The sequence below is a fragment of the Thalassophryne amazonica genome, chromosome 3, assembly GCF_902500255.1.
Source record: "Thalassophryne amazonica chromosome 3, fThaAma1.1, whole genome shotgun sequence".
NCBI classification, from domain to species: domain Eukaryota; kingdom Metazoa; phylum Chordata; class Actinopteri; order Batrachoidiformes; family Batrachoididae; genus Thalassophryne; species Thalassophryne amazonica.
Genome location: NC_047105.1, coordinates 97,978,627 through 97,991,732, shown reverse-complemented (window position 1 = coordinate 97,991,732; position 13,106 = coordinate 97,978,627). Strand labels below are relative to the sequence as shown.

Below are 13,106 nucleotides of genomic sequence, written 5' to 3'. Positions count from 1 at the left end.
AGTCATAATAGTATGAAAAAATGTCTTCAAAAGTAGGCCTTTAATCTAGCGCTGTTGTGGGGAGGTTCCCCCCTGCCCATGCCCCCATTCTATGTGGATTCACCCCTGGCTTGCTATTTGAGCAAAACAATAGATAGTAAGTCCCTTTGGCTGCTCTCTTGTTTGCACTTGGGGTCTCCACAGCAAATCTGAAGTGGATCTGCATGTTGATTTTGGCACAAGTTTTACGCCGGAAGCCCTTCCTGATGCAACTCCACATTACATGGAGAAATGTGGTGTGGGGTTTGAACCGGGAATCTTCTGCACTGAAACCAAACGCACCAACCACTTGGCCACCACCCCTTTGAGCAGAAGAATGGATAACGTTTATTTATGCAGAAAACACAACCAGATTGACAGGTAAGAAAGTTTTATCAGTGTTTTTTATGTCATATCGTCCTCTGAAAGAGACTTCGGTGCATTTGGGTGAAAAAAAGAGAACACGTCACGGATCAGCTGTTTTTAGCGAGGAGACACACAGTGGCACAGAGTTTTGAAGAAAACAAAAAAGCAAAAAATGTCTTTGTAAAACAATAGCTCTGAGCACCCCCGTCCTTTGAGAGACATCTGTTTTTCAACTCGGAGCAGCTGCACTGTGGAGGAAAAGCTCGCAGCTCGCTGAAAGTGGGTGAAATGGGCAGTTCAACCTAACACCAACCGCCCTGCTCATGGGCTGTTTTTAATGCTGCAATCGACCCTTTATACAAAAATAATAGTTACGCACAGTGGCTTGGAGAAGTAATTTTAATCTGATTAGTGATTTGGAAAGATTAACACGTGAGATTACTCATTACTGAAAAAAGCGTCCAGATTAGAGTGGCATCACTGTACGAGGTCTGCGAGAAAAATAACTTACCTTTTTATTTTTTTCAAAAACTATATGGATTTGAATCACGTGCGATTACATCAGCCAACCTTGAACCCTCGTGCGCATGCGTGAGTTTTTTCACACCTGTCGGTTACGTCATTCGCCTGTGAGCAGGCTTTGAGTGAGGAGTGGTCCACCCCCCTCGTCGGAATTCCTTTGTCTGACGTCTTCCTGAGAGACTGGCGCTTTTCTTGATCAAAATTTTTTCAGAACCTGTGAGGCAGATCGAAGTGGACACCATTCGAGAAATTCAGCTGGTTTTCGGTGAAAATTTTAACGGCTGATGAGAGATTGTGGAGTGTTACTGTCGGTTTAAGGAATTCCCACGGAGCGGGACGTCGCGCAGCGCTCGGAGGCGCCGTCGTCAGCCTGTTTGGAGCTGAAAACCTCCAAATTTAAGCCTCTGTTGACCCAGGACGTCGTGAGAGAACAGAGAAGTTTCAGAAGAGCTCGGGATCAGCAAACACCTCCGTGTTGATAACCATTTGTAAAAACCAGATGGCTTTTGATGGCTTTCAGTAGAGTGAGTATCTGAGAAATCGTTTAACAGCTGGACATGTTCCAACTTGTCCTTAAGGCTTCCAATGGAGGTGTTTTTCCTGTGGCGGCACGCCGCGCCGGCTGCTTGCCAACACACCAATCTGTCCGCACGTCTTTCATTACAAAATCTCCTTTAACAGTGGAATGTCCAGATAAACTGCTGATCCCGAGCTCTTCTAAAACTTCTCTGTTCTCTCACGATGTCCTTGGTCAACAGAGGCTTAAATTTGGAAGTTTTCAGCTCCAAACAGGCTGACGACAGCGCCTCCGAGCGCTGCGCGACGTCCCGCTCCGTGGGAAGTCCTTAAACCGACAGTAACACTCCATAATCTCTCATCAGCCATTAAAATTTTCACCGAAAACAAGCTGAATTTCTCGAATGGTGTTCACATCGATCTGCCTCACAGGTTCTGAAAAAATTTTGATCAAGCAAAGCGCCAGTCTCTCAGGAAGAAGTCAGACAAAGGAATTCCGACGAGGGGGGTGGACCACTCCTCACTCAAAGCCTGCCCACAGGCGAATGACGTAACCGACAGGTGTGAAAAAACTCACGCATGCGCACGAGGGTTCAAGGTTGGCTGATGTAATCGCATGTGATTCAAATCCATATAGTTTTTGAAAAAAATAAAAAGGTCCGATACTTTTCTCACAGACCTCGAACATAACTATCTGTAAAGCTGTAAAGCAAAGAGCAATTTCAAATATGCTTGGTAGATAAACTCAGTGGATTATTGTCTCATGATGCAGGTCATGGGTCATGCAAAAAATGTTCAACAAGGTTAAAGGTCGTAGTGAAATCAGAGGTCTTCTAAAATACACTGCAATACTATATACAAAGGGATAAACCTAGAGGACCAACCTCTCATGACACAAGTCATGTCGAGGTCATAGATCGAAGGTTATGGTCAAATCAGCAGGCATCTAAAATACATTGATAGCCATATCTCAGGCACATGGTGATGTAAAACAGAAAAATAGGAGTAATACACAAATGCATGCACAGATACTATCCACTCAGTATAGAAAATGATCTTCACATTTAATATCATGGTAGACTGATGTACCTTTTGCATCATTGCAGCTGGTGGTGGCTGTACAGTGCAGTCATATGGATGCCTTGTGTCACTTTGAGCTACTCGTTTCTTTTCTTCGTAAACAGCATTTGGCTGATATTATAAAATCATGTTCTGCAAACTAATGCAACTGCCATGCACTGAGCACACTAACATTTAAATGAGCCAGGAGGCCTTTGGGTGCCATTCTCGTGCATTCAGCGGGTGTGCAGTCTTTTTTGTCTTGTGTGTGGATGTGTGTGTCACTTTGCTGTGTGTTTCTATTGAATGCCTGTCTGTCAGACTAGATGTTGCAGTTTTGACAGCTATTGGTGTGCATATCTTATTTGCATGTACATGTCCATACCCAAGCAAGCACTCAGACAGCCCTTTGGGTAGCATTCCATCTCAGTCCATGTTTGTATGTCTGCATGTGCAGTATATGTCCATAACAGTTATGTCTTTTTTGTAGCTCTGTGTTTATCTTCTTGGAATGCAAACCTCTGAATTTGGTTTTTAACATGTTGCACTAGTTGTGTTTGTATTTGTGTGGGCACGGTCACCACAGGCTGGAAGTGAGAGTCTGATGTTGCCAGAATAAGGACTACTGTCCTTGGTCATATTAGTGTAATGTGTGAAATGGTGGGGAAAGCAAAGGCAGGAAATTAGCTCCATAATCGCATTAGGGTGAATGAGTGCAGCAGACTGGGTATTGAGCAGAACAGGACGCCCTGTATGGGGAATAGGAGTAGAGGATTATCTTATCCCAAGAAGGCTTCTCTGCTGCCTACATCATGTGATTTACTTACTGTAAATGAAAACACCAGCCACTGTGCTGGTAAACTCCCCCCCCCCAAAAAAGGCTACTGTGTCCATAAAGTTAGCATCTTACAGTTAGCTGTAAGAAGGCAATATTGAATTCAGTCTTTTATTTGCATATACAGTCGATGAGGAAAAGAGGCGTGGTCAGCCATGTCAGAACGCATCTGGAGTACCTCGTCCACACCTGCACGATGGCAAAGCGTAGGTAGACAACAGGTAGACGACACAGACTGCCATCAGACAGCCATAAAAGGCGCTGCAGACTGCCATATGTCCAAATGTCTGGATGGCAAACACGAGACTGCACTGGGAGCGAGTGCTGTCTTCCTCATGCGCGCGTGAAGTTGCAATTATCACTCAGCCACGTGTGTGTGTGTGTGTTTGTATGTATGCATTACGCTGCATGAGCCACTAAGCACACGCGCAGGGCGCATGCCACTGGACATCTTCGCTGAGCGTTTGCTGGCAGTTGGCCGTGCAGTTCTCTGTCAGACAAAGCCTTTCCAGGGAACTTTCTTTTTTGCTCACTTCAGGAGCACAATGCAACTCTGGACACCGCGATGGTTTGATTATCACATGGAATTAATTGTTTTATTTTGTGTGAGAGGATTTTAACCACAGGTTGTGGTCCCAGCTTCACGTCCACGTCCAGGCTGTGAAACACTCCTGGACTGCTGTTGGAGTTGAGATTCATGTTTATTAATGGTATAACGGCCTGGAACAACAGTTCCATGTCATATCTCCTACAGAGTTAGAAGGTGATCATTTATTACAACGTGAGAGCCGTTCAGCTTCAAGCCTGATGCATGCAATGATGCGTTACTGTGCATCACGAAAAGGCACAGCCGCGCGTGTTATGATTGAGATGATAGTTCACATTATTTACATCGCCCATGGGAAGGAATGGACAAATATCTGTACTATAAGGTCTATTGTGGATATAACAGCCTGTTCAGATTTGCGGTGGCGTGCGCGCAGTAGGGCATGGTGTTTTCAGGTTTGATAGCCGCTGTTCACATTTGCTGTACATGATAATAATAATAATTCATAATTGTTATCGTGATGAAGTGTCCCACATACATTTCAACAGTTCCTTTGTGTTCCAGGGGGTGGACATTATTATACGTGGCACATGCAGGTCATACCGGCAGGCTTTGCCGTGCCAGATCCATCTTGAGGTTCCTTCATATGCGTTCAAATCATTCCGGATCCTGTTTTGCCGCCATTAGAATAAGTAAATTGCGGTCAGATGGTCCTCAGATTGCACATGGAGGGTTTTGAACATGTGCATCACACTCAGGTCCGCTGGACGATTTTGACCAACTGTGTGGACTTTCACAGATGGCTGTCAGAACGTTATGGCACTGAAATCCAACACTGGCTGTGTGTGACGGGGGTATAATGCTTGCAAGATATATTCATATCCATTTTCTATTCGGGATGCCTTGATTTGATCCGATCCAAACCGTATGAGCCCAATCAAGGCATGTTTTGATTGATCGTATTGTTTTAAATTAAACCCCAGTCTTCAAATAAGGGCATTTCCACTGCAGGAACGCGACTGATTCCAAAGATTTCAGGAATGGCTCCAGGAACGGCCTGTTAAGTGGCCTTTTTAGTAAGTTGTGTCTCCACTGTGGTGAAGAACCACTGGGCTCGCAGTGAGAGCAAGTATCTAATAAACAAACTCTAACCTTAACATTAAGGGCAAAGCAACATAAAAAATGAACACGCTCTTAAAGCAGCTGCATTTAATTCATTTTTTACCTGCCTGATGGCTTCTTGATTGCAATCCACTCCACTGTAAAGCTAATTATTTTGGCTTTCCCCCTTTTTTAGCGTTTGTCATAGAACAACAAACAAAAGCAGCAAGTGTTTTGTCCCCATGTAGCCTGTGCACAGAGGTCTGTGGCACAGTATTCCACTGATTTTGGGCCACTTTTATTGTTGTGGACATTCAGAAGCTTGTAGTCTCACTTTAACTTTTCTGTTTTCACTTAGCACTTTACCACAGTGCGTCTGGAGGTTTCCATCCCTGCTAAATTTTTCACTCAATATGTTTAATCGTGCAGGTATCCAGGCCTGCTGATTTACATTTTGGCTTTCCTGCTCTAGGATTTGGATCTGTGTTGAACCTCCTCATCAGTTCATCTGTTGCTTTTTCTCTCCATAGCAGTTTTTTTTTGTTTATGTCAATTTACTTACACTTTCACAAATGTCACCTAGTGTTGTCACCTTCCTGTGCATGCATTCGACCTATTAGCATTGAGCCCTGCCCAGCAACACCTCAGGTGTACATAGTTTGCAGGAGGAACTTCCTGCCCCTCAATAAAGGTTCTGTGAACTCACTTTTCTGGGCGGTGTTTGCCCCCCATAACATGGTTTGCAAATTCCTACGGTGGAAACTGGCCTAATGATATAGAGTCTGTGTGGTTCCAAACTTCATATATTTTTGTATAATAGATTGTGTATTTACATGTGGTATCATGAAGGTTATTTACATGATAGTCATCCCCACAACTGAATGAGACCCGTTTTGGTAGAAGCCTAACTAAGTCACTATAGAAATGCAAAATGTTTGCATTGAAAAATTTGAGATACAGTTGCTATTTGACGCCTTTTTTCAGGGTACCATACAGTCTCAGCACCATCCACTGTGTTTGGACGTCCGTAATCATGCTTGACCTTGCTGAGATTCTGAAGACTGAGAATGTGGTAAAGAAATCCTGTGAAGTAGTTGAAAGTTTTCTGAACTGCTTTGACCTGAAGATTAAAGAAATATTGGTGATCCTGTCATCTGGGGCTCTTGCACCATCAGAACATGATGAAGATATAATGGATGCAGAAGTTACTGGGAGAAAAAATAAAGTAGAATTTGTGGCTGAAAGACTCAAGACCCGCACTGACTTTTTTGACGCAACCAAGAGTGTACATCATATCAACAAAGATCTGGATTATGTACAGCCATCACATCTGAGTGAGACCAAGATTACATAAATGGTAAATGGACTGCATTTATATAGTGCTTTTCCATCAGCATCAGACGCTCAAAGCACTTTACACATCAATGCCTCACATTCACCCCAATGTGAGGGTGCTGCCATGCAAGGTACTCAATACACTCCAGAAGCAACTAGGGGATTAAGGACCTTGCCCAAGGACCCTTACGGATTTTCCGGTCAGGCTGGGATTTGAACCGAGGATCCTTTCGTCTCAAGCCCAACGCTTAACCGCTAGACCATCACCTCTCCCTACAAATGAAGATCATTTTACTATTTACTTATGGAAATACCTACCCAATAATTTTTGCCAGATCTGCTCAAAAATCTTTGAAATGATAGTCAAATATATCAATGATGTCTTTGGTACTGAGTACATGTCATCATCCGCAAAGGCCATGGAAGAGAGGACCAGAAAGTTCTGGTCAAAGGTCCTGCAGACTGGAAGAAGCTCTAGAACAAAGACAATACTGAAGAATGGGGTTGGGATCACTGCACACCAAGACTGCTCAGTCACAGAGTCCACATCATTTGTCAGAGACATGCATCTTGTATTTGTCCATCACGGGATGATAATAAGACAATATGTGAAGAAGCAACCAAGGAAGAAATAGATTCCTGAGTGATACTCCACTGCCAGTTAACCAAAAGTGAGGTTATGCAAAATGTCAGAATGAGAAGCCCTCCTCCTGATGTTTTCATCATATTGCTCCACCATGGTCCAAAGATATCTTGGCTATGGAAATAAGAGGAAATTAATCAATGTGTCGGTTAGAACAAAACCTAAAAATATTGCAGTGCTCTTTGGGTATTATATTCATTCATTATTGTAGGTGTGACCAGAGCTGTTAGAAGAGTAGTCAAGATCAAACCATTGAAGCTCCTCCTAAGAATGTCTATTCATGCACGAGTGTTTGCTGAACTAAGGGAGTCTTGGGCAATACAACATGTCATCAAAGTACTGAGGACTTGAAAAACTGGGAAAACCTCTATACATGCCCCATGTATGGAAGGGCTCAAGTCAAGACTGTGATGTCCGACATCAGAAGATGAATCCATTGTCCGATTCTGCTGATTCTTTATGCTTTGATATAAATAATAATAATAATTTGGCACACTGCTTTCTTGCAAGAAAAGCCTTGAACAGTGTATCAGTAGGATTAGCTACCGCGTGAAGATGAGGAAACACTGCAACATTCCAAACAACAGCAATTCAACATTCAACAGTGAATGGATTTCTGGAACTGATGCGGTACATTGAACAGCTCTCGCCACCCTTACTGGCTGGAACACTGTAGCTACAAGAACATCAGATCTGCATACTGACTCAGAAAAACAAGAGGAAGAGTCATATGATGAAATCTAGATTCCAAATGAGTCTTGTGAGCGTGACGATGACTGGATTTTAAATTCATCCATTGCAATTGCTAATCCACAGAACTCTCTTTGATTGTGTGAAATGTATCAATATCTACCTGTTTTTTTTTTGTTGTTGTTTTGTTTTTTATGCATTGATTGTTTCTGAAAACCTTTACTGCTGAATTGCCTGATATGTTTGTTTAAATCTATTCTACTAACAGCCACTTGTATGTTATTTACAATTTTCTTGACTTATGTTTTCATCAGTGTTATTGTGCAGGATTCTCAATGCTCAAAACTTCACCTTTTTCAATGTCAGCATTGCTAATGACAAGTTTCTTATATTACTCGCAGCTCAGGTTTTTAGTTTATAACTGTTTTTAGAGTAACTTTATTCACTTGAATTTAATTGTGTTGTCATTCTATACTTCATTTGACGTGTGGATATTTTGGTTATGTTATTTTCCCTGGTTCTTGTTATACTCTGTTTCAAACTGAAGCTGATAATGTAGATCTTACCAATATATACATGATGATAGATATGATTGGAATTTCGGTGTGTTTTCAAAGCATTTACAATATTAATGATACGTGTACTATGAATGACAACAGACATATGACGTATATGTGTGAAACTGACAAGTGATGAATAATTTGTTTATAATTCAGTGATACCTCTTTAAAATGTTCAATGCTTCATGGTGATTAATTAAATTCTGTGTATATATAAGGATAAAAGAAATGTATTTATGGATAAAGTGCAGTGTTTGTGACCATCCTATAATTGTTTTGTCTTTTTTTTTTATTAAAAAAATAATAATTTTAACTCATTTGTGTGTGAAAATCAATGAAAGATACATTAAATGCATTGACACATTTCATTAATAGGTCAAAGATCTTTCATTATATGGATATGTTGTAATTGGGGAAGTGACATGTAAAATATAAGATGTTAAATATTATGAGCTTATTGTCATTGAAACACAGTGAATGGTGTTGCAATTGGTACCCTGAAAAAGGGGTTAAACAACATATTCATCCCAAAATATTCTACTTTATATATTATAGTGACATATTAAGGCTTCTAGAGAAATACGTCTCATTACGTTTGGGGTCGGGGTAGAAACCATGGTGCCAGTTTACCCATGTGTTATTGAAATGGCTTCTAAGTAGGAACCAGACTTGTGGGGCTCCAAACCTTTGCTCCAGAAACCTTGGCTTAATTCTTTAGATTCCCCCCTGCTTCTTAGCACATGAAGGCAGTGGTTCCACAGCTCAGCCCTTCAATACAATAAAAGGTTCCCAAATTAACCACAAATTATGCCACTTAGTTATTCAGAAGGTTCAACAATTTCATTCATTAATGGATTCATTTTTAATCTTCCATTACATTCTAAATCATTTAGTGTGTATTGTTAGGGAACATCAGTGTGTGGAGTTGTAGAAAAATGAGTTTGAAAGACTTAGCTCGGGTATATGTAAACTTATGCTGTCAAATGTACAGGCAATTCATCATGTCAATTGAACATGTCACAGTATCTGTTTTTCAATGGTTGTATTGTTTTTGCAAAAACAGCTTGACCTCACATTGAATACCACTGTGGCCCTCTCGTAAGTGATGTTTGTTGTCTGTCCCCCTGCAGCCATATCAAACAGCCGCGGAGACTTCCTGCTTAATGGAGAGTTTGTGGTCAGCATGTTCAAAAGGGAAATCAAAGTAGGAAATGCTGTCATTGAGTACAGCGGCTCAGACCACGTCATTGAGAGGGTCAACTGTACCGATCGCATTGAGGAGGAGATTGTCGTTCAGGTAAAATTTTCTCACCTCACAGTGGTTCTCTGCAGTAGGCATGAAGTTAGTCTGGGATGGAAATAATAATTGTGAAATAATGGAAATGAAGGAACTTTGTTGAATCTACATGCTTGACTAGTGTGAACTTCTGGTTAGCGTCGTAATTGAATTTGGCCATGCATGGCATCACATTTGAACTATAAAAATGTCACTGGAGGATGGGGACATTCTATGATGTCAAATAGCCTCATCTTAAATGAAGATCAAAGCCAAAATTATATTATTCACCTTTTCAGTGCTCTAATACAGACACATTATTATTATTTTTGTTTTGTATTCCGTTCATTATGTTTATCAAAAACACCCCTAAAAATGCTTATTTGCATGTTCCAAATATTGTCTGTTTGCCACACACCTGTCAGACTGTGTGGGGGCATGTTGCACAGAGCACAGACCCACACAGCAGCCGTCGGACAGAGCGAGCAGTCCATATATGGATTCCATGACATATTGTATGACACTTAACTCCAAAAGGACCCCTTTCAGACTGAAAGTTATAGCAGGGGAGTTTTTTACATTCAGACATGTTGAATTTTGGCATTCTGAGAATCTTTAGCGTGAAACTTCAACCATGTTTACTAGTAAAATCTAACTAATTTATTTAAAAATTATAATACGAGAGAGTGACATCTGTGGACAGCGGGATGCTGGACTGACGGGAGGATCCCATGCCTGAAATTGTTGTAGCAGATATTTTGTTTTTTCCAACCTTGATAAAACTTTGTTATACTTTGTAAAAACCTTGTAAGTGTTAGAATGGCCTAAGCAGTGGGTCACCCCTTTGAGTCTGGTCTGCTTGAGATTTCTTCCTCAAGATCATCAAAGGGAGTTTTTCCTTACCATTTTTGCCTCTGTGTTTGCTCTAGGGGTTGGTAAGGTTAGACCTTACTTTGAAGCGCCTTGAGGCAGCTTTGTTGTGATTAAGCACTATATAAATATAACAAATTGAAAATATCATTATTAATACTAATACTACTACTACTACTACTACTACTACTACTACTACTACTACTACTACTACTACTACTAATAATAATAATAATAATAATAATAGAGGTTTAAAAACACAACTGTCTTGATTTATCTTTTTCCCCCCTAGGTACTATCTGTGGGGAACCTTTACAACCCAGATGTCAGGTACTCGTTCAACATCCCCATAGAGGACAAACCTCAGCAGTTCTTCTGGGAAGCTTATGGGCCCTGGCAGGAGTGTAGCCGGCCGTGCCAAGGTGAGGAGGAGGCAAGAGTAGATGGCAGAGTGAGGTGATGGGAGTGGTTACTGATAAATAGTGCAAAAGCAGAGATGAAAGGCAGAGAGCAGATGTGGGAACAAATGATCAGATGCAGAGAGCAATGTGGATCTATGATTTAAATCTGGCAGGTCAATGAAAATGCCTTGGAAAAGTGGTGTGAGTATAGAATGTGCTGAAGTATGTGGGCGTGCAGAGCTGCTTTGCAGGTAAACTCAAAAATCTGCTGTTGGTTTGAGTTTGTTTGAGAAGCTCTGCCTGTGTTCTCTGACACCGCCCTGCTTGAACAACCATACAATTCCCATGAAATCCAGAGAGTTCACAAAGCAGGTACTTTATATCACTGTTCACTTTTTAACTTTCTGTTTTATGTGGAATTTCTGGTCATCCATAAGCTCTTTTTTAAGCGCTCTGAAATGGAGATATGGTGTATTGCCACAGGAGTCACTTTTTGTGCAGCTGGTGCAGTGACCCAGTGACGGGAGTTAAAATTAACACTTCCATACTATTGGTTCCTATACAAGCCTTACACAACAAACGGTCTAGATGGTGGCAGAGGAGATCAAACTCAAGGCACTTTTCACTCATGGTTTCATTTATAAACAAAACTAATTCCAGACAGTTTATCAACATTAACGGCACCTCTGTCATTTTGAAAATATTGCCCATATCTTTCAAAGTAATGCGCTAATTCTGAAGGTTTGAGCGTTAACTGACACATGCCAAAAGGCATTATGGGAAATGAGTCTCCTCTCATCACAATCCCCACCCCCCCCCCCGCTCCCCATCAAAATGCATAGAACACTGCCATCTACCGGATGGAAGTGTGAATAGTGACCAAAGTGTGATCGTTGATCCACAAATGCCAAATCACACTACACAAAGAGAATTTTCAGTTTTTTTTGTTTGTTTGTTTGTTTTACAAATGAATCGTGGAAATACACATTTATTTGTAAAACCCAACACACAAGTTACAAATTGTGTTGTGTGGGCCGCTGAAGAGGAGGTACTGCTGGCCCACCACCACCAGAGGGCGCCCTGCCTGGAGTGCGGGCTCCAGGCACCAGAGGGCGCTGCCGCCGACGAAGGCTGTCAGGATGACAGCTGTCACCCATTACTAGACACAGCTGACTGCACTCAGGACGGAGTATATCAGCAGGACAGCGTCTCCACCTCAGTGCCGAGATATCGCCTTGAGATTAAGGTAACCTTCTTTGCTAGTATATATATTGAGGACTCTGATAAACCTTGCTAAACCATTTCAGGACAGCTGATTACAGAAAGCACCTTGCTTGGATAAGTACTCACCTTCCTGCTTCATTATTACAAGAGGTGGAGGCGGCTTCTCCCCTCTCCGTCTACTGGGTGCTGTCGCATCCATACCTGTGTGTTTGTGCTCTTTTCCCGCCAGCAGTACCGGATCCGACGAGCGAAGGCAGTGGCCACCTGGGAATTCGGGACTTGGCGGTTCCAGTACTCCTGGTTTTCGGTGGCAGAGGAAATCTGGGTGGTTCCGGTTCGACTGGGACGGACGTCTCCTACCTTCGAGCCTGCCCACACAACACCAGCAGATTTCGACTTACAACATTGGTGTTTGAAGATCACAAAATACTTGTGCAAATCTAGGACTGTTTGTAGATAACTCTCTGTCCATATGCAGGTATTAATGAGACAAATTTAACTCCATAAATAAGTGTCTTTTCACTTAAAAAAGTAAAGATTTGCATGTACACACTGTCTTTAAAGCAGACACACTGTTGATTCACTGCTCACTGCTGCAGTGCATTATGGTAGTTCGAGGTTTATTTGTTTTTTATTATTATTATTATTGTAATACATGTTAGTTTAGCAGTTTTGCTAGTGTTACAGATTTGTTGTGTTTTTATAGTTCAAGGTATGTAGTTAGTTTGGTGAAGAGTATGTTGTGACCATGAGTGAAAAGTGCTTTGCGTTTGATTTCTTCTGCCACTGTCTGTGTTGTTGTGTGTTAAATGTAAATGAGTTTTTTTTGGTTTGGTTTTAGGGTTTACAGATGTTTTGACTGTTAAGCTTTACTCACTATGCCAACAAAACAATATTAGCGGACTGAAAGTTAGCGGAACTAAATTTAGCTGAAGCTAATTGATCCGCTTTTCAAAGTTAGCTGAAAAGCTAATCTGCTAACGAAAAAGTTAGCTTTGTAATTAGCATTAGCGGATTACCAAAACTTTGCCCACCACTGTATACGACACAGCCCGTTGCTTATCTTATAAAGTTTATTTTAATTTTGTGAGATAAATATGTGCATGGTTATCACAGTCACACCTCTTTGTGTGTGTCCCCACA

The 13,106-nt window shown here is 41.5% G+C and overlaps 1 protein-coding gene across 1 annotated transcript in view; it reads left to right on the top strand.

Moving 5' to 3' along the window:
• LOC117507318 (A disintegrin and metalloproteinase with thrombospondin motifs 9-like) overlaps positions 1-13,106 on the top strand; it is a 201,385-nt gene that overhangs the window by 55,406 nt on the left and 132,873 nt on the right. The window contains exons 17-18 of the mRNA XM_034167162.1: positions 9,323-9,489; positions 10,631-10,760. Of these exons, the coding sequence (XP_034023053.1) occupies positions 9,323-9,489; positions 10,631-10,760 (297 nt within the window). The remainder of the gene's footprint in view (positions 1-9,322; positions 9,490-10,630; positions 10,761-13,106) is intronic.